Source organism: Macroventuria anomochaeta (assembly GCF_010093625.1).
Source record: "Macroventuria anomochaeta strain CBS 525.71 unplaced genomic scaffold BU25scaffold_36, whole genome shotgun sequence".
Taxonomy (NCBI): domain Eukaryota; kingdom Fungi; phylum Ascomycota; class Dothideomycetes; order Pleosporales; family Didymellaceae; genus Macroventuria; species Macroventuria anomochaeta.
The window spans coordinates 204,549-228,412 of record NW_022985397.1 but is presented as its reverse complement, the minus strand read 5'-3'; the positions used below and the strand labels follow the sequence as shown (position 1 = coordinate 228,412).

General features: G+C 53.1%; 11 protein-coding genes across 11 annotated transcripts; 4 read left to right on the top strand and 7 right to left on the bottom strand.

Moving 5' to 3' along the window:
• Nucleotides 1-1,365: 1,365 nt before the first annotated feature.
• Nucleotides 1,366-2,230, bottom strand: BU25DRAFT_349839 (glycoside hydrolase family 12 protein; the record flags this gene model as incomplete). The annotated part of the gene is made up of 2 exons (XM_033703274.1): nucleotides 1,366-1,885; nucleotides 1,938-2,230. The coding sequence occupies 2 exons, from the start codon at nucleotides 2,228-2,230 to the stop codon at nucleotides 1,366-1,368; spliced, it is 813 nt and encodes a 270-aa protein (XP_033557743.1).
• A 529-nt stretch (nucleotides 2,231-2,759) lies between these two features.
• BU25DRAFT_305550 (uncharacterized protein) lies at nucleotides 2,760-3,689 on the bottom strand (the record flags this gene model as incomplete). Its single annotated transcript, XM_033702060.1, has 1 exon — nucleotides 2,760-3,689. A coding segment is annotated over one exon (930 nt), but the record flags the coding sequence as incomplete, so codon positions are not given.
• Nucleotides 3,690-4,151: 462 nt separating this feature from the next.
• Nucleotides 4,152-4,697, top strand: BU25DRAFT_434119 (uncharacterized protein; the record flags this gene model as incomplete). Its single annotated transcript, XM_033708839.1, has 2 exons — nucleotides 4,152-4,516; nucleotides 4,568-4,697. The coding sequence occupies 2 exons, from the start codon at nucleotides 4,152-4,154 to the stop codon at nucleotides 4,695-4,697; spliced, it is 495 nt and encodes a 164-aa protein (XP_033557741.1).
• A 1,042-nt stretch (nucleotides 4,698-5,739) lies between these two features.
• BU25DRAFT_461930 (uncharacterized protein) lies at nucleotides 5,740-6,018 on the bottom strand (the record flags this gene model as incomplete). Its single annotated transcript, XM_033710486.1, has 2 exons — nucleotides 5,740-5,881; nucleotides 5,936-6,018. 2 exons carry the CDS (start codon nucleotides 6,016-6,018, stop codon nucleotides 5,740-5,742), a joined length of 225 nt encoding a protein of 74 aa, XP_033557740.1.
• Nucleotides 6,019-6,893: 875 nt separating this feature from the next.
• BU25DRAFT_176488 (uncharacterized protein) lies at nucleotides 6,894-9,443 on the top strand. The gene is made up of 4 exons (XM_033700864.1): nucleotides 6,894-7,395; nucleotides 7,450-8,581; nucleotides 8,630-8,836; nucleotides 8,887-9,443. The coding sequence occupies exons 1-4, from the start codon at nucleotides 6,926-6,928 to the stop codon at nucleotides 9,160-9,162; spliced, it is 2,085 nt and encodes a 694-aa protein (XP_033557739.1). The 5' UTR covers nucleotides 6,894-6,925; the 3' UTR covers nucleotides 9,163-9,443.
• Nucleotides 9,444-9,492: 49 nt separating this feature from the next.
• Nucleotides 9,493-10,808, top strand: BU25DRAFT_176485 (uncharacterized protein). The gene has a single exon (XM_033700863.1). The coding sequence runs from the start codon at nucleotides 9,724-9,726 to the stop codon at nucleotides 10,534-10,536; it is 813 nt and encodes a 270-aa protein (XP_033557738.1). The 5' UTR covers nucleotides 9,493-9,723; the 3' UTR covers nucleotides 10,537-10,808.
• A 1,532-nt stretch (nucleotides 10,809-12,340) lies between these two features.
• BU25DRAFT_176475 (alpha/beta-hydrolase) lies at nucleotides 12,341-13,675 on the top strand. The gene has a single exon (XM_033700862.1). It carries the CDS (start codon nucleotides 12,423-12,425, stop codon nucleotides 13,659-13,661), a length of 1,239 nt encoding a protein of 412 aa, XP_033557737.1. The 5' UTR covers nucleotides 12,341-12,422; the 3' UTR covers nucleotides 13,662-13,675.
• Nucleotides 13,676-13,690: 15 nt separating this feature from the next.
• Nucleotides 13,691-15,287, bottom strand: BU25DRAFT_349901 (uncharacterized protein; the record flags this gene model as incomplete). Its single annotated transcript, XM_033703278.1, has 2 exons — nucleotides 13,691-14,644; nucleotides 14,694-15,287. The coding sequence occupies 2 exons, from the start codon at nucleotides 15,285-15,287 to the stop codon at nucleotides 13,691-13,693; spliced, it is 1,548 nt and encodes a 515-aa protein (XP_033557736.1).
• Nucleotides 15,288-16,743: 1,456 nt separating this feature from the next.
• Nucleotides 16,744-18,095, bottom strand: BU25DRAFT_400594 (uncharacterized protein; the record flags this gene model as incomplete). The annotated part of the gene is made up of 1 exon (XM_033704971.1): nucleotides 16,744-18,095. A coding segment is annotated over one exon (1,350 nt), but the record flags the coding sequence as incomplete, so codon positions are not given.
• Nucleotides 18,096-19,270: 1,175 nt separating this feature from the next.
• On the bottom strand, nucleotides 19,271-19,762 carry BU25DRAFT_478009 (uncharacterized protein; the record flags this gene model as incomplete). Its single annotated transcript, XM_033710984.1, has 1 exon — nucleotides 19,271-19,762. One exon carries the CDS (start codon nucleotides 19,760-19,762, stop codon nucleotides 19,343-19,345), a length of 420 nt encoding a protein of 139 aa, XP_033557734.1. The 3' UTR covers nucleotides 19,271-19,342.
• A 1,281-nt stretch (nucleotides 19,763-21,043) lies between these two features.
• BU25DRAFT_349777 (uncharacterized protein) lies at nucleotides 21,044-22,434 on the bottom strand (the record flags this gene model as incomplete). Its single annotated transcript, XM_033703270.1, has 2 exons — nucleotides 21,044-22,324; nucleotides 22,378-22,434. The coding sequence occupies 2 exons, from the start codon at nucleotides 22,432-22,434 to the stop codon at nucleotides 21,044-21,046; spliced, it is 1,338 nt and encodes a 445-aa protein (XP_033557733.1).
• Between the last annotated feature and the right edge of the window lie 1,430 nt (nucleotides 22,435-23,864).

Sequence of the window (23,864 nt, the reverse complement as noted above, 5' to 3'; positions counted from 1 at the left end):
TAGCCAGTCGACGCAGCGTATTTTGGTGCTTTAGAAGCCCAGCGACCAGTAGAGAGCTGTCTGGTTGACGAACAAAGTCAGTGAAATCATAATCGAACGTGTGTGAGGATTTTCAAGCCTTCAAGAACGACAGAGCAGTAGTCAGGCTCAAGTGCGGGCTGCGGGAGATGTGCAACTGAGCAACGTTCGATATGTCATCTTCGAATGCACAAGTCTCCCTACCCTGACGGTCTGAGTCGATGAAGTCGCGTAGATCTCGATTTCAGATGCCGGAGGGCTGGTATCCGCAGCAGCATGACGACCTGATTTGGCCGAACTCTGTCGCAGTCTGCGCTTCCCTTACTGACCATAATGCTTCTTGTAGCCTTGTAGAAGGTGTTCTCGGAAAGTAGCGAAGGACGGGCTTCGTAAACGCCAAGGCCCAATATGGTAAGGACTTGGTCTGTACTTTGTCTGCACTTTGTCGGTTGCTTCTAAATTTTCATCCACATAAAGCGCCATCCAGCTGGTACTGTTCTCTGCATAGAGAGCCAGGATGTTTGGTGTATGTAGAAGTAGGAGCATGTTGAGCATAGCCGCGCAGAGGCCTGTCACAGGCTTGTACAATTTGGTTCGGCAGAGAGTGCCTTAAGAGAACTCGATGTCAAGTTTGTCGATGGTATCTAAGAATAAATTCAGATCATCTCCTGATGTGCTTGTCGTCATCACCGTGCCGGACTGATCTAAGCAGAGAACCTTGATCAGAGCTGTTAACTTTGGGTATCGCAGCACAGTGCGCAGCAGCGGCACGAACTTGTATCGGGTGCAATCCTGGTATAGGAGCTTTGTGGCGGCGCGGTTCAGGCACTTGACATAGCTGAAGTTTGTTAGGCTGCGGTGCTTGTCGGCAGGACTGGTCGAACAGCGCAATACGGCTTCGACGATGTACACACAGATCTCGGCTGCAAGGCTTTCGAAGTTGGTAGATGCTGGGTGTCGGAGCGGGGTTGAGGCTTCACTTGAGCCGGAAGAGACGGGCGATTAATTTGCACTCATGCCGATGGTGGAGTGGGGGTTATTGGCAAGAGCGGAGCGACTCACTGGGAGGTGGCCGCTTTTGAATCTCGAGGCAGCGCCCCCATGGTCGGTGCTGGTAGAGTTAAATGGTAAACAATCAGTAGTTGAGAGTTGGGTCAGATGTTAGGGAGGGGGGGGGGATTTGGTATTTGGTATCTGGTGTTCTGCCAAGACATCGCACGTTCTGTTTGTATCATAAGTGAAGTTAGGTGAGAGCGTCACACTTGCCCGGTATGAACCATGACATCCTTGAGGACTCAGACGACTTGGTCTGTTTCTTGAATCAACTCCTTTCAGCAGATTCCAGACCTACAGGTTAATCTGCAGACCCAACGTAGCGTTCATAACGGCTTTGCCGTAGAAAGGCTCCGTACCCGCATTTCCAACATTAACATACGTGCTATCTTTGAACACACCAACCTCAACAAGCGCCTCCAACCAGTCTTTGATATCGCCACTAAAAGTGCCTGTGAACTGACTATCAGGCAACAAGCTGCTCACAGTGATACCAGTGTCATCGTTCTTGCCCTGGTACAGCTTCCAGCTAGTGCCGTACAAATCGCTGATAGTAGCCTTAGGGCCGGCAGTCCAACCAATGGGGAGCTGACCGCCGGTGTATTCGAGCCACAGCATCAGCTCTTGGGCAGAGGTGGAAGTGGAGTCGCCCTTGGTGTCGGAGGTCATGAAGTCGAAGCAGATGTTGCCCTTGTAGGCGGTTGTGTTGGTGCGGGTCCAGTCGTAGGTGGCTGGGATAGACTTGATGGCTGAGAGCTTTGTCTCGAGGTTCTGGGTAAGGCCGATGAAGGAGTAGCCCTTAGGGACGTTGTTGCTATAATATATTAGCCTTTAGTCCTCTAAGTGATATAAAAGGCTTGTTTCACGTTGACTGCACATAGTCAATGTTCGACACAGCGCTCCAGGTGATCTTCTTGTTGCTGTCTGAGCCAGTCGCAACATGATCGTAGTTGGTGCATTGCGTGCCGACTGTCAAAGCCTGATTGTACATCATGTTGAAAACGATCCAGGGCGTGTCAGTCAAGACAACGCTATCAGAAACGCCACAGAGCGAAGTCGCCTTCTGCTTGGTGGTGTCCGAGATGACCATTGGCTGCGGCGCTGGCAGCGCAAGGATTGGGGCGACCAGCGCCAACGAAAGAAGGGCCTTGGTGAACATGGCGGTGGTTGTGCAAAAAGTAAAGTAAATGAGTGTACGAAACGAATGTAAGGATGTCAAACAGGAAGAAAGTCCTGGAGAACGAAGCCTTGATAATGCTTGGGACGCGTGGATCGGACGGGTAGTAACAGGGGGCGCTAGTAAGCGAGATGTAAATCATCTCCCTGAATGCGGGTTGCAGTACGCTGAAACGCGCTACAATTAAGATCTAAACTCGCCATGGGAATCCAGAACTCAGTTATTTCCGATGCAGAGTCGCATCTCCCGTTTCCAGCGGCGTTTTGTTCCGTCATGTCCTGAGTGGTATGCTGATCGATGATGCCGACCAAGATCCAACTTCAGGAAGAGTGTGCTACTCAGAGATTGGCGGCGATGGAGTGTGGAAATGCGTTTGCTTCGGAAGTTTTTAAATTGGTGACGAGTAGCTTAGATAGCAGAGCGGGAGGTATCTACGTCCGTCTCGATGCGGTCACTGCATCTGTTCATTCGGCTGCAGACCCTTCTTCAGCGCATCTCTTGCACTTTTCCAAACAGAATCATCCTCCCACGCCAGCTTGTACGTCCTCCACTCCAGCCAATCTTCAGCCCTGACATTCTCGGTGTCAAGCAATCCTGCGGCGATATCTACGATATCGGATCTGCTGTGATGAACGTAACTCACCGCAGCTCCACAACTGCCGCAAAATGTCCTGTCAACATCTGCTGAGCTCTCGTACACTTTAACAGTACCAAAAATGCCGTCTTCTGGATATGGTGACCCGTCCGCCAGTGTGATATGATCGCGTGAAGGGAAGAACCAGGACATGACAAAAGTTGAGATTGTGAGGCGACATGTGGTGCACACATCGTGGATCCCAAGCCACTTGTTCTTGTGTTTACGAACGTTGTTCTCGTCGATGTCGGTGAATGTCTCGTCGCCAGTTGGTCGTGAGACGTAAAACTCGATGCCGCTGCAATGGCAATGGGCGTGCAGACGGCCTTGACTCTGTGTCTCGACAGCTCTACTGTCTTTCACGCGTTCTGACGGGTGCCATGGGGCGCTCTTGCCAGACCAGGTCTCCCACAAGCCCAACTCTGTGCTGCCTATCTCTCGCATCAGCGTAGCCAGTCCTCCATCTCCGGTACTCCCAACAAACACATGGCCAGCAAAGTCCCAAACTTCTTCTTCTGCGTCAACCGAGGGCGCTGACACGAACCACTTCGTTGCGTCACCCAGCTGGATAGTACCCAAGAGATGGGCTCCACATGTCGAGCAGAACCACCGTGTCAGATGCTTTGAGCTTTTGTATCCTGTCAAGCTGGACAGGTCGACGACTGGCTGAGGAATTACAGCTCCTGCGGTACAGAGTGTGCCGGTGGAACGACGGCAGATACTGCAGTGGCAAAAGTGGACTGGTATTGGTAGACTGGCTATAGGAACTATGAAGGACAGGGCTGAAGCACGACAGTGGCATGTCGCATGGAATTTTCGTGTTGTGACACTCGATTCTGAAGACATGGGTAGTGTGTCTGATCTGTGGGTGCCTTCAAAGAGTCGGATGTCTTGAGATTTTGGGCGCCGTACCCCGCATGTCAGCAGTTGTAGTCATCCTCACGTGCCTTGTACCAAGCAATCAACATCGTCGTGCCGCTGAGTAATGCTTTGTAGGGCGGCTTCTCATCTACTCGCGTTGTTGCGACTCGCTATCCCCACCTTGTTGTGGGGACAACATGTGAAGGACACTACGTCATAGTGATCACCATACAATTCACAATACATATCACTTCGATGTCAATGCGACTTTGCGCGCCAGATTTCAATTGACTTCAATCGACCCAGTCAACTTAAACCTTTCTCACACTACATTCAAACACATTCCACACGCCTCAATCACCAACAGCCCACTCTCAACCCTCAACAAGACCCCACAACACCACCAAAATGGCATCATCAACCCTAAACTACCCCCTCCTCTCTATCCCCGCCTACTACGTCTTCTCCATCATCCCCCATATATACGCGAACTCGATCCTCGGCGCGAATGGATACAAGGTCAACAATGCAAACCCCAAAGCCTCGCTCTCGCCCGACGCAGTAAAGGGCAAAGTCCCCGACGCCATATTTCAGAAGTACCAGCGCGCCGAAAACGCACAGAACAACAACCTGGAGCAGCTGCCGCTGTATGTTGCGGCGGTGCTGGCGAGCATTATTGCAGAGAGGGTTACGGCGAAGGGATTGGGTAACGCGGTTGTCGACAATGATGTTACGGGGTTGACGACTTTCATTGGGACATTCATGGCCATCCGGTAAGTTGAAATTGATTGAAGTGTAAAGGAGCTGGGCTAATGAAGATGCAGTACTGCTTACGTTGTCTCGTACATCAACATCGCGGACCACGGCAAGAGCTTCATCCGAAGCACACTCTGGGCCATCGGTGCTGGACTTAGTGGATACCAGATCTACAAGGCCGCTTCGCTGTTAGGTTAGAAGACTTGACACCGATATTTCGGTACCGTGGCGGATATATATACGACTTGGGAGCCGACTCAATTGACGAACAGGAATGGATATCTGAAAATCTTGTATTTGCACTCCGTGATGATCTTGCTGGAATGGGAAAGAATGTCTGAATACCTCTAGCGTGCGAGTTTTCGGCCCTGCTATCCATTGCTTCCAGTATATTTCCGTGTCCGTTCACTCCTCGCCGCTATCGTCGCTCATATCGTCGCCTCTCCGCTGCCGTTCCTCGTTTCTTGACATGTCAACTTCACACCATCAACTGTTCCGCCATTGAGGAATGCCTGTGAAAGCGTCAATGCGGCGATGGGTGGAGCTCTGGAGATACTCACCTGCTTTGTAGTCTGGATTACCGAGCGCCACGATTCCAGTGACAGCGTTTGGTCGCCTTCATGCTGGTAAAGAATGCATCTCATGTTGTCATGCCTGAGAGTGATGCACAGCTTCATACCAGCATTCCTAATCTCCCGCGCTGGCTGGAGCAAGGGATGCAACAAAGAAAGGAAGCGTTGCAAATCTTACTCGCTTCGCGAAAAAAAAGTTGACATGCGCAGCCAGTTCATAAACCAAATCGCGCACACGTTCGTTGCAGCCGAGACAGAAATCGTCCGATGTAGTCCATGCAGGGATGATGAGCTCGATATAGCAGCCTGCCCGCAGCCGCTTCAATTTACGAAGGCCATTTTGTACCTCCAGTTCAAGACCTGGCAATCCTCGATCCTGATAGCGACGTGCTGAATAGGGTGAGCAGGCCTAAGCCCCAAACCCCATCTGTCCTGGCTCAGGTAGTCTTTCATATCCCCGCAGACGAGAAACTCGGATTTCTCGTAATGAGAGAGGTTGTCGCTGTCTCGTCAGTAGTGGCCTGTGAGCATATCGCAGTCATACAAAGTCGAATTGCATGGATCGTGATCTTCATGATGAAGCTCCTTGAAGATGACTTAACGAAGTCCGCGGGGCACTACGCAGAGCATCTGGTCGCACATCGCCCCTATCCAATGGCTTTTATAGGCTAGTCGAAGAGCTTCAACATGTTGCTTGTGTTTTCGAGCTTTGCGGTGGCGTGTGCGATGTGTTCTGGGATATCCTCATCCTCTTTGCTCCCTTCGAGCTCGACCTTATCACGAACGTCAGCATCACGCTTGTTCAGGGCGCTGTTGGCCATAGGTAAGTTTATGGACACAATGAGTTCTGTCGATTAGACTTACACGGTGAGCCTCAGGCGCGACTTCTCCACTTCTTTGCGAAGCGCAAGGCCAGCAGGAGATCTCCGCCATTCTGTTGGGAGCATAGGTGGATTGCTCGAAAGTGCGGTCGGTGGGATAATGTTTTCACAGCGTGCATGTGGACCAAGGAGGAGAAATTTGTGGGCGCTACAAACCCTGGAGTTGCGGACTCATACGTGACGTGACTTTTGCGCCTGATGCTGGGTTGGAGGTGGGTCTCCGGAATCACAACTATCTGGAAACGACGAGTCTACAGGACCGTTGAAGAAAAGCCTTACTATTCGCTTCTCTTATTTGCAGATGAGTTCAAAGGGATGAAGCATGAAGTCCTTATTGTGGTTGTGACGTAATGCCGGGGAAGGAAGGCTCGAGCGAGAACACTAGCAGCTTGAAAGAAGGAGAGGAACGAGTGGATAGCACAATGCAAGCTACAAGACGCAACATCAGAACTTCAGCAATCCAAACTCAGCCTCTGATTTACGAATATCGAGATACAGCATCTACGACCACGAGTTGGTGACAGTGAATCAAACTGCGCCCGTTGATGGGACTGAGTGTCACCGTTTCATTCGCCATGGAAGCTTCGCCTCTTCAGTGTCTGTCGAGCTAGGATGCCGAATCAAATTGGCTTGTGGTGATTGATTAGTTTAACGTCCTATGTTGAGTCTTGGCATGTGGTGAAATTGGGAGGAGGTCTGTCCTTCACTTTAGCTACTTGTGGCCCGTCAGAGGTATCCGCATCAGCACGTCCAAATGTCGGTGTTGGTGACATGGTGACATGTAAAGCTCGACGCGCGGTGAGGGTGAGGTCGAGGTAAAAGGCGCCGCAACGGCCCTGCATCGGCCTCTATTCGCTAGCGCGACCAGGACCGTCCCGCATGGGATGGCAGCGGCAAGGCGAGCGGCAGAAGGATTCGACGGCATCAACACCCTCTACCTATCTGGATCCATCGACTGCAATCGCTGTCTCTAATGCGGAATCCCGTGGCGTGTGTGTCGTGCCGCAGCGCAAAGCAAAAGTGCATCCACAACGACGCGCCGCCGTGTGATCGCTGCCGGCAGAGCGGCCGAGCTGCCCTCTGCGAATTCCCTCTGCCTGGCACATCAGCAATTCATCGCAGACCAAAACGCCCGCGGCCATCAGATGAGACTCCAGGCACAACTCCCCCGGGCGCCTCAGCAGCCGCAACGCCCCTATACCGCCGCAATGATGCGCACTTGCCGAGTCCCACCAATGCCGCTCCGCCGCTGTCCCCGAGTGCGGCATCTTCGCTGCTGGACGGCCTAGACCCCTTTGACCTATTGACGGACGAGGTCAAGAACAGCTACCTGCGATGCTCGTACAAATGGAGCTTCCACCACACGCCCACGCTGCTGCTGCGGATACGCGACCGCACCCTTGAGCCCTACCTCGTCTGGGCGCTCCTGGCGCTGGCCGTCAGGTATGCCGGACATGTCTTGGATGCTGATAGATGAGGCACTAACATATATATCAGATTCGTGAAAGACCCCCCAATTTGTTTCGCCACGCAGACAGAGGCCAGCAATGCCTATGCCGCGCGGGCACGCCAGCTCCTCCAGGGCGACCTCGAGACACCGAGCATCAGCCGCGTGCAGGCGCTGCTGATGCTTACGGGGCATGACTGGGGCGCCGGCAATGGGCGACGGGCGTGGATCTACCTGGGCATGGCGATACGGCTGGTCGAGGTCATGGACCTGACGCAGGAGCTGAAGACACCGAGGAATCGCATGCCGACACGAGACGAGTTCATCGAAGCTGAGGTCCGACGCCGGACAGCCTGGACATGCTTCTTGATGGACTCACTGCTGAGTGGTGGCAAAGGCCGTAAAAGGTCGCTGAACTCCTCTGACATGGCCATTCAACTTCCCTGCGAAAAGGAGGCTTTCATTTTTGGCGAACCTAGGTGCACACAGCATCTTGACGGCAATGTTCGCATGCCTCCAATCGCCCTGCCAGTGGGCGACATTGGCCTTATCGGGTACAGCATGCGTGTCGCCAACGTTTGGGGCAAGGTTGCGCGCTGGGCATGCACTGAGGATTTCAAGACAGAGCTACCCTGGTCGCCCTCTTCACAATTCCAACAATTGATCTACGAACTCGAACGGTGGAAGAACAACTTGCCACAGCGCTCACGGTACGATCTCTTCTCTCTACACAGCCACAACGCAGTCGAGCAAGGTCAAGCGTACTGCTACATGCACAGCATCTACTTCATGAGCTACATGTTTCTGCACCGCGCCTACCTTCCAGTTCTGGGCCCTCAGCAGAACGGCACAGTGGCTGAGGAGACACCGAACTCGTACAATGACCACACCGATATGTGGAAGAACTGGCAAAAGACTTCACGAAGAGAGTTATTCAAGGAGGCCACCATGGTGCTGGAGATGCTCGAGGAGATGCGTACGTTCGGTGTGTTCTTCCTACGTGGTCTTGTGCCATGGATTGGATTCACCATTTACACAGCAGTCGGTGTCATGCTGTACTCTTTCAACTTTCCCAGCGGTGAGGACGACCCGAGGATCGTAGAGAAGGCGCGTGAAAGGGTCATACAGGGCTGCACATTCCTCAAGGAGATGAAGACGCAGTGGCCCATGGCAGCGACATGGGTTAGTATCTTCAACCACGCAAGCAAGATGCCCGCTGACGATAACTAGTTCGAGACGATCAAGCGCATGCAGGTCTACTACCGCTCAGTCCTTGGACAGGACGCTCCTGCCTTGCCAGAAGAGCGCAAAGCACTCCGACGGGCTATGATCGACTATGGCGCTCTTCAGCCTTCGCCAGTCCAGAAACCCTCGGAGGGAAACAAGGGTACCGACACAACCATTGTACAAACCGTCATCTCCCCTCCACCTCAAGAGGTTCGTCTTATCGCCATATTCTCGTATCGTACTATGCTAACCTGGTCCAGAACAAGTTCCTTAGCGTTACACTGGGACCAGAGCAACCACTTGTCACACCGCCGACAGCTACGCCGACACCGAATGGCTTCAACAACAATGCCTACTCGTGGAACACACCAAACGCAATACTGCCGTTAGAGCTTGATGAGACGTTCAGCTGGGAAGGGTTCGATCTGAGCAACGCAGATATGGAAGAGATCATGATGAATGCAACGCAAGATTTCTGGGCTAGCTTTCCTGGCGAGGTGGGTGTTGGGTATGGAAACGACTATACGAGCAGTTAGGCAACTGCATCTGAGGACATGAAAGCATTTATGCCCATCGATCCGCGGCTGTGTCCCTTGTGTTTGTACTTGATGGTAGTACAGACATGACGAAGACATCTTGTACCGTCGGCAGCCGGCGTCCACGAGATCCGTATCGTGACCAATCAACGTCTGCCGGGACCCACATCCTCGGCTACGACCCCATCGATACCCCAACGTTCACCCCACTGCACTAAAACCGTCGGGAAACCCTGCATCCGAAGCTGATGCTTGAATTTCTTCAAAACAGAGTCTTTTCCTCATACTTCATTGTGCAAGACGGTGCACTTTCCCAGCAAGGTGCAGCGTGTACGAAGGCAAGACCGGACCACCAATATCGGCCGCGGACGACCATAGCAGTGTGAATCACACCTTCGAAAGATCATCACTGCACCCTAGTACTTATCTGGAAGCTGCATTCTCCACAACACTTCTGACTCTGTCTCTTCCTTCATTCTTAAGTCTAATCTCGGTCGTCTGCCAAGCTACTCTTTTGTTCAATCCGTCTCCGATTGATCATCCATACATTTCACTACCATCATGGGCGTCTACTACGAAACAATACCAGACAGCCTCAAGCCATGGATCCATAAACAACAAATGCTCCTAGTCGGTACCGCCCCTCTTTCTGGTGACGGCCACATCAACATCTCGCCCAAAGGCGGCACAGACTTCTTCGGCGTCCTCTCCCCAACACAGTTCTGGTACATGGACCTCTCCGGCTCCGGCATCGAAACCCACGCGCACCTCCACGAAGAAGGCAACGGGCGTATCTGCGTCATGTTCATGGCCTTCGAGGGCCCGCCCCAAATCGTCCGAATCTGGGGAGAGGGAAGGCCGATCGAGAACGGCACACCAGAGTACTCCCGCTTTGTGGAAGAGCATAACGTCAAGACTATCCCCGGGAGTCGGTCGATCATATTGATTGACGTCCACCAATGCGCAACCTCCTGCGGCTTCAGCGTCCCGTACTACGACTTTGTCGGCCACCGACCCATTCTTAACGACTTTTTCGAGAAAAAAGACGCCAAGTTCCGCGCTGGCGATGAAAAGGAGTCTATGGACCGCTACTGGGCGTGGAAGTCAGCGCGAAGTGTGGATGGTATGCCCGGCATGAAGAGGGGCGTTGAGTTTGCGGAGCAGAATGCAGTGGCGCCGCTGAAGAAGTGGAAGGGTGTGTATGCGCCGGGGGGGCCGAAGGCTTGGGGGGTGAGACAGGTGCAGGAGCACACGGATAAGGGGTTAGTGTTTTTGGTGCTGCTTTTGGGGATTGTCATTGGTGGGGCGTTGAGTTTGAGTGTGGTGACGCCGGAGAGGCTGGAGGTTTTGCAGGGAAAGGAGAAGTTGTGGTAGGGTGTTTGTGTGTAGGTTCTTCGACTGATTTTCTTAGATGTGATGAATAGCACAGTATAATTTTTTGCAGCTGAGCTTGTCCACATAGCACTTCTTGTCTGTGGGAGCCGGTGAACATTTTTGGTTCAGGGCGGGTAACGCTCCGACTTACTCCACTTGTAATACCTGTTGTAGGATGTGTTAGAAACCCAGAAGGGAATATTGGACTACAAGATAACGCCACTAACGCTTACATGTTGGCTGAATGCGCTTTGCATTTCGACGCGTCGAGCTCGCCCTATAACACCCCGCCTACCACCTTCCTACATACTTCAGGTCCACTACATCTTCACATCTTCCTAAACACTGTGCTGAGCGAGGCACGTTAGCAGCATAACCATAGACGGGACACAGGATGCCGACAAGGCAGGAGCACATCTTTCTCAGTATGTATACACCCACCCACCCCTATCGTATGCATAGGATGCAACTGATCGTGTTCGCAGGTTCGGTTTCCGTGATCTACCGTAAGAGCTACGCGATGGAGTATACAAATACGCTCTCGAACCGGAATTCCGGTAAAGCTGCTGTGACCACGTACACCCTTCATACAGACTGCCTCTCATGGGAGTCTGTGCATGTATATTATCCTTTCAACGCGTGTTCATAGTCGTCACTAATTGCAAAACAGACACAGACAAGGATACTGATTACGGTTGTACGACTACCATACAGCCTCGTAATCCATCTAGTTCAATCTTTGCCTTCGACGACAAGCCCCACGGGAGAGTGGGAGACGGATCCATCACTTACAGGCTGACTAAATCCACATCCTTTGCTACTAGTTTCCAAAGAATCAATCTCGAAATCTCGCGGATTCTGAAGAAGCTGTATCAACTTCTCGAGTCTACTATCCACACGCACCGCATCAAGGTCGCCAAGCCCGACCTTTCTCGAACTCTGCTCCCGCAGTCGCTTCGTGTTTGACGCAAGGAAGGTAGCTCGGTCTTTAGCTACAATGCGAGGATTACATGTCCACTACTGTCAGTATCTAAGAACATCAACGAAGAAGTTCAACGACTGCTGACGCCCGCGCGTGAGAAGCTTCTCAATCTCTTTAGGTCGTATTTGCGTCCTCGGGGGTCATTCGACCCAGACATTCGGTTTCAAAGTTCCTCATCGCGACCAAGACTTCTCGCCGACGCACTACGCGGCGTGGCGGCTCGGCAAAGAAATGCTCGGGGAGGGAAAAATCGATATTGTCCATCTGCTCTCTCGGCGACGACTTACGTTTCCAATACGCCAGAACAAGATCGAGATGCAAAAGATTTCAGACAACCGCCCGCGATGCGTCGTCCACCCAGTGGCTCGCGAGTTTGACATCGTAGAGGTGCAGCCTTGGACTCTTGAGCATGAACAGTCGTGCTTCAGCGACGAAAGTGATATCAAACAAGTCATGCAGGTTACAAGGTAGAGAGTCACACAGCTGGAATCTGCAGCCAATGAGAAGTGTTCTGCACTAGAGTGTGCTACGCACACGGATTGCGAAGTGCCTCTGAGGAGGTCGAAGTGTACAAACCAAGAAAGAGCGTGAGCAGATGATACGGAGGCATTTCTCAGTCTATATTTGCGACCTATTCGTTAACGTCGCATTACCTCATCACGATTGTTTTAGCCAAGATGGTGTATCCACATCGCTCAAATGTTCTTGTGTATGCGGGGTCCCGTACGGTCCAAGTCTGAGACGCGCGGATCCCCAAGCCGGCCCCGCCTAAAGCAGAGCAACATGTGTATAACAGTCGAACATCAGCAAGGCGAGCAAACGAAAGCACAAAAAGAAAGCAGCAGGCCTCGAACGAAACAACAAGCCGAGTAGAAGCTATCCGAGTCAATAATCAACGACTACCATGCCGAACGGAAACTGGATCCTCGGTGATCTTTTCACAAAAAACTATGGCCATCGCGGCAGCATCGCCAAACTATGGGAAACCCGCTGGAAAATGCCCTGCCAGCGCTCCGTATACCCCTTCCACGACGGCAGCTACGAGGACTTCGAGCCCATCTTCCAACACCTGATCGCTGCCAAGATCAACGACCCCTACTCAGACGACTACACAAACGCCTTCTTGCCAACCGCGCGTGAGCTGGTCAAGAAAGCTCAAGATCTGTCGAAATTGGGCGCGAGCTCGAAAGTCGAGCATAAAGAGGAGGCGAAGAAGTTGTATTTCAGGGCGAATGCGGTGTTCAGGCTTGCGAGATTCCCGTACATTGGGACCGAGTTGAAGAAGCGGGTTTTTGAAGAGCAGAAAGAGGCGTATATGCAGGGTACGCAGCTCTGGGATATCCCGATTACGGAGGAGATTATTCCGCATGACAATGCTGCGAATGGCGATGGCGACTCCATACCGCTGTATATCCGGCATCCCAAGGGCGACGGTCCTTTTCCAACGATTCTACTAATTACAGGCCTCGATGGGCATCGTCCAGATAACACGGAGCGCACGGAAGAGCACTTGCGCCGCGGCTGGGCAACAGTGATCTGTGACATCCCCGGCACCACCGTCGACTGTCCAGCGAACAAGCGAGATCCACTGTCCCCAGACAGACTGTTCACCACAATCCTGTCGTACATCGTGCAAAACCCGCAACTGGACGAGAAGCGCGTCATCGCGTGGGGTCTCAGTGCCGGCGGATATTACGCCATCCGCCTTGCGCACACGCACCGAGAGAAACTGATCGGCAGCGTCGGCCACGGCGCAGGCACACACTACTACATCGGGCGCGAGTGGCTCTCGGAAATAGACAAACACGAATACCCCTTTGGTCTCGAACGTGCGTACTGCCAGAAATACGGATACGCCGACTTCGAAGAGATGAAGGCGCGGTGTCAAGACGAGTTCAGCCTTGTCAGCGGCAAAGGAGAGGGTGTTGCGGTGGTGAGCCAGGGGTTGCCGAGTTGCAGGATGTTGCTGATCAATGGGACGTTGGATGGGTGTATGCCGGTCGAGGATAGTATGTTGCTTGCTGAGTATGGGAGTCCGAAGGAGATGCGGTTTATTAAAGATAGGCTACATATGGGGTATCCTGAGGCGAATGGGACGGTATTTCCGTGGTTGGAGGAGGTCATGGCGAGTAAGGCAGGGTAGATGTCCTAAATTTGGTTGTGTAAGCGGGCTCAGAACCAGTCGTCCTCTGCTTGTTCCTTGCGCTTGGCGTACTCGCGCAAAACGTGCGCCAGCTTCATCCGCCCTTCTTTTCGCTCAAAGACTTGCGCGTGGTCTGCTGTGGGCCACCAAATGATTTCTATCCCCTCGCCTTTCCATTCTAAGTCCTTCCACGCCCGGTCCTCGCTCTTTAGATCCGCGCCAGCAATGTACTTCCCAACAGCTGTCGAGTCGACGATCAAATCACTGCCACCTAAGCTGACAGTCACATCGTGACCGCGAAGATCGTCTTTCCAAAGGATATTCTGGCTCCAGAAGAAATTCCGCGCAAGTGTATGCGCAACCATCATATCCGTCGACGCGAAGTACCAAAGTTGATGCTCGTTTGCGTACCGTGGTCGTCGCGCGGTGAAATTGTATGCGACATCTGGGAGGTGCAGAAGAAACGTTACAGGATCAACAAACAGTACCGGACCGATCTTGGCGGCTGTTGCAGGATCCTTCAGGAGATGGGTGCTCACGACTGAGCCGTATGAGTGGCTGGCCAAAACCACTTTGTCGAATCCATGGCGCTCCAGGATCATGTTGACCTGGCGGCAGATGTCGTCAGGGCTTTTGATCACGCCGGTGATGCGGAAGCTGATGGGCATCAGCTCGATGGCGATGATGCCGATTTCGCCATCGGTGGCTGTTAGTGGGTCTTGCTTGTTTATCCCGATGAGCCACTGGCTGTAGGGCATGAGGCCGATGCCGATGCCGTGTATGAAGAGGATGGGGAGGCGTGTCTTGGAGGTGTGCGGTCGGTACCAGTAGCTGAGATCAGGAGCGCTGGAGATCTGTCGCGTGAAGAGCGATGCGGGGCGGGGAGGGAATATGGCGAGTGCGGAGCGAAGATGAGTGCGGTGCAGTAGAAAGCCGTTGTATCGTAGATACACTGCTGTGAATGTGTCGACGAACATAACAATCTGCACAGCTGTTAGACCGCTTCTGAAATGTGAAATCATCATGCCATACCAAGTACCACACTACCGGCCTGTGGCGCATATTGACTTCATCAATGGTCAGTCGCAGGCTCTTTGCAGGCCCGCGACCCGGCGGTATCGGCCTGCCCAGCATAGTCTCGACACCATCCACATACTCCTTCAACTCCTCTTCCTCCTCAATCTTCGCCTCTGGGTCTTCCTGCGCTCTTCGCACCAACTCATCCTCGCTCTCAGTCCCCCTGTTCATAAGCGCCCACTCGTAGAACTCCTTCACATTATCCCTTCGTACCTCGCCCGGCCTTGCGCCCAAGAACCATCTGCTGATGTAATATTCGGGATGCGGGATCTTGTCCCAGCACTTCCAGAACAAGGCCTTCCTCTCTTCTTTCTCGAGTAGCGGTGGATGCTGCGCCGATGCTTGGAGCGCTCGCTTGCGGGGTATGTAGACGAACAGGTAGAAAGCTGCCTCGATGATGCTCCATGTAAGAAGAAACCTCTCTCCGGCAGATGTCGGATATTCGGCAAGACTGAACGATACATAAAAGATACTCAGAGGCGTGATCAAGCGCAACGCAAAGATACATATGCGGATGAAGATGTACTGCGGTATTGATGTGCCTATCATGATGGCGGTGGGGCGCGCAATCTGCGCGATGAACTATGCAACGCTGAACGCAAGGAACTATGGCTTCAGCCGTAGTCGCAAGCAAAAGGCAGACTCATGGGCAATGGAAGATTGTGTTGAAGATGCAGCATGGCTGTGTTGGACGCCTGAGCGTGATTGCGCCTGCCGTCATGCCAATGACGCAGTCCCCACCACGTCTTCCTCGAGGCTCGAGATGACTAAGCTAGCGCCTTCCCTCTGCGCTCACGACGTGTTGAGCTTCAAACCTCTCTCACGTCACTGTATAGCCTGTGGTACCATGACAACCCGTACTGACACTGTATCGCTTAAATGTTTCGTTGCTTGACACATAGTCTAAACGCTCAAGATGGTGGTCCTACCACTCATCTCCCTGAGTTCATCACAAATCAGTCCTTGAAGAACTGATTCTTTGGCCTCGGCAGACCCAAGTGCTCCTTTAATGTCGTCCCCTCATAGTCCTTTCTAAACCTGCTCTGCCTGCACAATGTATCGAAACGTCAATTGCACTCCACAGTGTACACATTGGAGCCATGTAGGTAATGTTCCGGTGTCGGACATGTCTATCGACGACTCTATAAGTGTCAGTACTAAAGATCTGCTCGGCTCGACCCCCACATGATGGCTTCACGCTCTGGTGGACAGTCATCTTTGCAGCAGAACGTGGATTTTGGAGGCAGTCACATAAAGATGGAGCACTGTACAAACCTTGATGGAATACTTTGAAGAATTCATCGTAATCTGCTATGGAAAACGGAAGAGAAACAACGCTTTTGATGGGTCCAATAGGACAAAGCAAGGGTTTCAATGTGGCCATCAAGGAGCCGCATAACGCCTGAATGCCTGTCGCTGATACAGAACTGAACAGGATGCACCATCTCTAAAGTCAGCACCAATATATAATTACCAGTCATCCTTAGCCTTCCACGCAGAAGTGCCAGCCGCCGCACCTCCACCATCATCGTCAGTACCAGTAGGTCCTCCTCCATGGCCACCATGACATCCGTGGCCGCCCCGTGAGATGCCTGCACCGCCACAACTACGAACACTGCTTCCACGAGCGCGTGCACGCTGCGCTGACATCGACGTCTCTCGTCGGGCAGCTGTAGGAGCTAGACCTGGAGCCGGAGTTGGTGCCGAAGCTGTGTTATGAGCAGCTGTTAGCAGAGGATGGAACGCTGCAGTCGAAGCTGCACCGCTGTTAGTCGGAGCTGAAGTGCCGTTGGCTGCTGGAGGAGCAGAGCTCCATAGAGACGGAGCGCCAGGCGCTGGAACAGCAGGGGCCGCAACTGCAGCATTCCCACCGGAAGCTGAAGGCAGAGGAGAGTAGATTGCACTCGGGTAAGTGCTGCCATTGACCACTGGAAGAGCAGAGCCCAACGCAGTCATTGACATGCCATTAGAGGCGGAAGGAGCAGTACTCGATGCAGTGGCAGTCGTACCGTTCCTGGAGCCATGAGCCGCCATCATGACCCAGTTGCCGTTTGGTGGAACTGAAAGGCCACCAAGAGCTGCCTGCATGTTGCGGGCGAAAGCTGGAGGCTCCCGGAGATGAGGGGGGTCGCTCACCCAGTTCATGCCGACCAGGACATCCGACAACTCCCTCAGCGGCCACCCAACGTCCTCTGGCCATGTCGACCACGGATGAGCGTCAAGCCCTGGGCCCTCGGCCACAGCCTCGGGAAATGCCTTTAGATTCGTGCCGTACTTCTTGGACGCGTCTCGAAAACGACGCGCCCAGGCCTTGAACCTAGCCACATGTGGACAGTACGTCTCGATGTGACTGTGGACGTTCTCATCGTGGTCAGGTCCAATGTCGAAACTCTTGCATGCTGCGCATGTAACATTGGCCGTGCAATCCTCTACCGAATGATCGCGCCAACCACAGCGTGTACAAACCAAGACTGTGCCATAGGGCGCAGAAGACATTTCCTTACTCAAGTTTTCAACTCGGTTAGCCACAGCCTGCATAGAGGGGTTGTCTGACTCCAGGAGGCCGTCTGGCAGGATCATGTGGATTGCGCACATCATGGTCCGGGCAGCATCGTTGCATGCAGTGTGGTCATCAACATGTTCGAATCCGAGCTTCTCGATTAGCACCCTCAGACCGATCTCGTTTGTCGACATGTCGGACGGAGGGATCCAAACTTTCACTTCACGGGCCAAAGACTGGGTGTCAACTTTGGCAACAAGGGTGAGATTGTCGGTGATGTCGTAGTCCAGTCCCGGCTTTGTCGTGTTCTCTACATCATGCTTAAGCGCATGGCCGATAAGGACAATTGGACACTTGCAGCCTTTCAGCTCGGGCTCGTTGGTCTCAATCTCTTGGTTGAACAGGTACTCAAGAATGACACGAAGTTCTTGGAAGGTAGTAAAACGGGTACTGCCGAAGCGGTTTCCTAGTGGACCAGCCGAATCTTCTCGGTTGGAGTGCAAGTGAGCATGTTCGGCGATGCGAAAGTGCAGGAATTGCAGCGCCTCTTGCAGCTTCCAACCGTGTGGCCCGGGAGGACCAACACCCTGGGCAGTCTTACGTGAAATGTGGACAAGACCGAGCTCTGTCATCTGGTCCGTGTTGAGAGTATGGGACTCGGTGTCAACACAGATGACGATGATGTGGTCAACGAGGGGGCGGGCAATATCCGGGACTTCTGGGAGGATGTTATCGTAGTATCCAAGGGCTTCTCGAAGAATCGTCCTTGGGGAGTACTTCTTGTAAGCATTGGCGAGCGCCCTCAGTCTTTCCTCAGGCTTAGGCTTTCCGTCTAAGACTTTTGCCCACGAAGGCATGGTGGTATAGGAAGTAGCCTGAAGCCGTGTTAGATACCGTTGACAGGTCACAGCAACGCACGTACCGACGTGTATTCGCCAAACAACGTATGTGGTAGCTGAACGGTCCGCACGTGCAGTACTTTGAAGATGTCAGCAGAATAAGTCGCTCAGCTTGCGTCGCAATGCTCACACCTGGTGCCTAGAAGAAGCTCGATGGCACTTTCAAGAGTCGCTCAGATTGATATACTTGCGACGCATTAGCCTTGATACCTCACCACACACCTGGTCGTGCACCAAAGGATGTCAGGAGGAAGCTACTTACGAATTATACGATGTCGCTGGACGTGGCGGGAAGCGGTTGCGAAGCCAAGAGTTGGAAGTTAAGAAAGCGCACGAAGGTGGTGGAAAAGAGAAAGGTCAACAGCTCGAGAAAAGTTTTCGTATATGTGAATAGTGCGCGGGGAAAGCGCAGTGAAGGTAGTTGAAGGCGCGTTCTGCACTGCTCCTTTCCCAAACAGGAAGGAAGCAGTGGGCAAGAGCAAACAGTGATATGGTGGAGGCACCTTCACTTGCGCTGAGCGCAGGTCCAGAAGGGAGGGAAAGAGCTCCTGAGTGCTTTACACCGCAGGAGCGCCATGGAAGCGCCTCCAAGAACGCTTCTCGGCAGGTGCTATGAGGTCGTATATTGACGCGGTGCAAGAGCTGGAGCTGGACCTGCGATGCTGTTTTATGGAAGCAGTGATGGAATATATGATTTGCGTAATGACAGATGATGTGCATCAGCGGCTCACACAGAGGAGCACGTGCCGAATCATTCTTAAGGCACAATCACGCATTCTGGTCACATCTTAGGCGAGGCTGTCATGCGAACAGACGGAGCAAACTGCACCTCAAGTGGGCAGCTGGCCAGCTAATGATAGCCAACGTCGTGATCGAGCAGAGCGGCTGTGTTCAGGCTCTCCTAGCGGCGTACTGCTCAAATGCCTCGTCCCATCCTGATCGCGTCCACGGTTTTGCGGAGAACACTGGTCACGCACAGTTGAGAGAGTGCGCACTTGCATAATCGACAGTCTTTCGACTGAGTCAATTGGCAATTGTTTCCCTGCGTCAATTGTCGCTTCAGAACGAGTAGTGGCGGAACGTCATGACCTTCAATCTCGAAAGAGATATCGAACAGCATCTACGAAATCAGCGCTGCTCGATGGCCTATTATTCACATAATCAGATATTACCGCGTCATGTAACTGCAGCACCCATTTCGCCTATTACCCCACAACCTGCCCACGGCCATATGTTTTGTTCCAATCGTGTGAGACTTCCGCGTTGCCAGTCTCCCAAATCCCTTCATCCTCAACCTCACCGTCAAGTCTAGCAATCATCTTCTGAGCATTCATGATCTCAACCTCTAGCGCCTGCCACCTCTGCCTAGCTTCCAATGCCCTGAGATCAAATTCAAAGTCACAACGTCTCCGATCCCTCAGCCGCTCAGATTTTGTATTCGCTGCGTACCTATGTGGATGTCCTGGCGAAGATTTATCCTTTCGTGTACGTGATGAAATTCTCGGTGGCGTATTCTCCTCTCTGGTCTCCCTGCTCCCCGAGTACGCTATACGCTTCCTCGACCTGCTTCCATGCTCTTCCTTGCTCTTCCTCACTCTCTCCACCACAAGCCCTTTCCGTCGCATCAACACACCTTATACAGCCGCAAATGCCCTCCTCCTCCGTCGACTCTCCCACACAACAAGATTCCTCATCACCGCTTTCACCACAGCAACATGCAAGCGCTCGAAACCAATCTCATCGCGATGCTCGTAACATACTTCCGCAAGCTGTCGAATTACATACCTCATCATACTTGGTTGCGACTCAGCGGGACACAGTTCTGCTAGTTCGAGAAGTGCCTCAAGATGTCTGGTATTTCAGTCATACGAGTATGAACTGGAGAGTATGTGGCTGTCGAGGACATTTTCGGCGGGATGGCCTCGAAAGTCTGCGATTTGAGCTGCGAGGTCTGCGGCGGTGGAAGCCAGGTAGTCATATCTTCGTTCAGACTGGATGTTGTTCATCTTTTTCTCTTTCTCGACTTGTAGTCTCTGCTGTTCAAGCACCTCGATAACAGCCTCTACGTCGTGGGATCTAAGTTCTATCTCATAGCCCCACCGTGGACTTGGAGCTGTTTCCCAACACTCAAAACATCGATCACGAATCATCTCCATCGCAAGCGATCACTCGTCAGAGTCCGCGGGTGCAAGCATGGCCAGGTGGAGGAGTGACTCTAGAAGCCCTTGGCCCCAGTCTTGCGCCTGATTACCTGGCCAGATATCGTGTGGGAGGATGGCGTCAGCTGGTGCTCTCCAGATTCCTGCGATCTTTACATCAAGCAAGTCCGCAAGAAACGTTGGAAAGAGTGTAGGATGCCAGACTGGGTGGTGTGATATTGCTCACGAAGTGGGATAGTGACGTTCGCTGTCCAGAGTTGCCTAAGGATGTCAATGCGTGAACGCTGTCATTGTTTAAGTTCCTGTATGTCATCCAAGTTTCAAAGGTTGTTTGGATGTAAGGTGCACTGTGTAATCTTTATCTGGGGGAAAAGACAGTGGCTGGTGTTTGTGAAGAGACGAGCGCGTTCATTGTTTGCCCTGTGTTACGGGTGCTGCCACACAAAGCCGTACCAGAGCGAGTTTGAACAAGCCAATCCAAATTGCGATGCCCACTGGGTACTGCGTCGTATTGTGTGAGATAGCTATACACAGCGGCGTGATAGGAAAGAACATCGAGATCATTGAAAACGTAGCCCCAAAACGCCGGATGTTATGCCCAAGGAAAATGCGTCAATGCGAAGATAGCGGCTGGAGGTGTATCCTGTCGTCTATGGTATATGAAGGACAAATGAAACAATGCTGTATGCAAAAGGTCGATCGCGGAACGCTACAATCAAAAGGTCAATGCGTTTTCGTGTACGTCGTTCAGTAGGCCGCTGTCTTTGAGCGGAAGAGTGTCTTCATGAGAGATGGTTCCTTCTCTTTGCGTCTGCTGCTACCCTCTTTGACGGTCTTGCTACGACGGGTGTCGGAGGTCTTGCTGGTGTGCGCGCTGCGCTCTGACCGCGCGTCTGATCGCTCAGATCGTGCGCGATGCGACTTCGGTCGTCCACTCCTTTCGTCCCTTACCTTTGCGCTGCGGCGTGACTTGATATCGTCTTCGTCGAGGACGCCAGCATCGACCAGTTGGCGGGTGGCACCTGGTGTGATGAACTCGCCATCGACACTGCATCCGGAGCTTTCAGCCTCGACGTCTGCGATGCCGCGGCGCCAAAGGTCGATACGGCTGAGCTCTCTTGTCTCGAGCTCGTCGAGTTGGTAGGGCTCCTCCACCGCACGTGCTTGCATGGGGACAGGCATCTGGACTGGTCCACCCATCGCGATCTCTTCTTCCTTCTGTTGCTGAATCCTCTTGATGATCTTGTAGCCACCGAGTGCGACGATGGTGACACCGACTGCGACACCACCAGCGATCATGAACTGTGGGCTGAGGAGCAGGGCAGCGACAGCGGGGAAGGTGCCCTTGAGCGTCGTAAGAACACCAGGGCCCATCTTGCTAACGATGGCACTAATCTCAGCAAGGGTGAGGGACACAGCGGCAAGCGCATCAGGGTTCTTCTGCAGGTTCTCGATCATGGCCGTGGCAGAGTACTGCAAGCAGTTGGCCTCGTCAAGGAGCATGGTGATCTTGGAAGCCTTCTCTTTCAGTTCGCCATCGTCGTACTTTTTGTCGGGTAGAGGCGGAGGAATATCGCCATAAGCCAAATCCATGTCGATGTAGGGTTCTGAGTTCGAGCGCTTGGTCTGTCGTGGTGAGTGTGGGACCTGGTCCGAGTTCCGCCGAGCAAGCTCCCTCATGTGACCATCGCGAGCACCTCCAGCAAGGTCATCCTCGAATCGATGGCGGCTGGTATGCGGGCTGTCATTGGCATAGAAGCTGTCGGTGTAGCCTCGTTCTAATGTTGGCCGACCATCAGGGCGAGGTGACTTGTGGTGATGTGACTTGGAGCGGTGTGTGGCCTGGGAGTGTGAAGACCTGCGCGACGATGCGCGCGACTGAACGTCGTCTTCAATGCGCAGCGCCTCGATGCCCTTGCTCAGGGCCTTCTTCTCACGCACAGCAGCATCGCGCTCGGCCTTGATCTCAGCCTTGCGCTCGCGGTAGGCGGCTTTGGCCTCCTTGAAGACGCTGACTATGTGTTTGCTCTGTGGGGTCTGTTAGTGACGTTCGTATCTTATCGGCTGTGTAGTGCACCCACACTGCTAACGACTTTGCCCGACTTGTTGATGACGGTGATGGTCTCTCCGACTCCCATTGCGAATGGATGTAGTGACGGTTGCCCTGCAGCTGCAATGCGGCGTTAGGATGGTGGTGTCGTACAGCGTCTGACGTGCAACAGCGGCGCGCGCAGTACTTGATCTACCCAAGGACGAGGCGGTCAGGAATCATCAATGCTTCGGAAGCGGGTAGCCTTGCTCGTGCGCTCCACAGCTCCACATGGAATGCCAAATCGTCGGTAGGATAGGAGGCGGTCTTTGATCAGAGTTCACGATGGGGCAGGGGCAAAGTAGATGAGGTATGTGAGGGTACACACGGAGTGAGGCGGCTGACAGGCTCTTACACACAGCCAGTGGGATGAGGGGTACGTAGCAACAACAGCGCTGAGAGGGCAGAAATGAGGGTCGAGATGGTTCCAGTCACAATGCTGCGCGCAAGTGCTCTATCGTGACTGTGCGACGTCTCGCGCAGGCATTCGTTCGTCTGTGACAGATGAAGCCGGGGAAGGCGGGCGCTGCAGCGTGGTTTGTTGGCGTGTCGCCAGCTCACAGGCATATCCTCGCTCGGCTACATTTAGCCTGGCCGACTATGCGAGCAGCGTAACGCCGCGAATCGCAGGCGGTAACGATGATTGCGGCAGCAACCCTGGAGAACAACGACAGACGTGTCGCCCGCGGGAGTGGTTGACGACGAGGTATCTCACGCACGCTGATGACAACGTGCAGCAAAATCGGATATTGCGCGTGCAGTGATACTGTCGTTGCTGCCCAAAATGCTATCAGGAGGTACTTTCGGTGAGTGCTGGCACAGATCGGCCCATGGGTTACAAAAGGGTGGCTGGGGCTTGCTAGGGGGCCCATGCCAGCTGAGCGCATACCAGCTGGGTCTACAAAACCTGTTCAGCCACTGTGGCGGTGCGTTCTGGACCTCTGAAGTCTTGATAATGTAGAGCAGTAAGGGAGCATACGTAATGCTCGAGAGCGAATGGTGGAATGTTTGCTGTTGTTATGGACTAGAAGAAAATCGCGACTTTCGTCTAGCAAGGACATCCGTGACTTGACTTACGGCCGCGGGCAGGCGCAATCAAACCCGTAAATCAACGCGGTCCCAAGAGAACGACCGTGTTTGGGGGCTCTTCATTCAAACACGAAGGGCTGCTCGAAACAACACTGACGATCAGGACCTCAAACAACAAGCTGCATGCGCGGCGGCCCGCAAGCCTGCGGCAGCCTCATTCACGACAGCGACCTGCTTGCACACCAGCAGAGATACGACTAACATGTTCACGAGATCTGTGTGAACCATTCAAGAGTCGAACACAGGCATCAAACGTGTTCACGACATTCTGTGTGAATCATTCAAGGGTCGAACACAGGCATCGAACGTGTTCACGACATCTATGTGAATCATTCAAGGGTCGAACACCGGCATCGAACATGTCCTTTGCAGCCTCGACACGTGCTGACA

Coding starts and splice junctions, on each gene's coding strand:
- BU25DRAFT_176475 (XM_033700862.1), top strand. CDS start 12,423: ATGCCGAACGGAAACTGGATCCTCGGTGATCTTTTCACAAAAAACTAT.
- BU25DRAFT_176488 (XM_033700864.1), top strand. CDS start 6,926: ATGCGGAATCCCGTGGCGTGTGTGTCGTGCCGCAGCGCAAAGCAAAAG. Junction 7,396..7,449: donor CTCCTGGCGCTGGCCGTCAG/GTATGCCGGACA, acceptor CATATATATCAG/ATTCGTGAAAGACCCCCCAA. Junction 8,582..8,629: donor GGCCCATGGCAGCGACATGG/GTTAGTATCTTC, acceptor GACGATAACTAG/TTCGAGACGATCAAGCGCAT.
- BU25DRAFT_176485 (XM_033700863.1), top strand. CDS start 9,724: ATGGGCGTCTACTACGAAACAATACCAGACAGCCTCAAGCCATGGATC.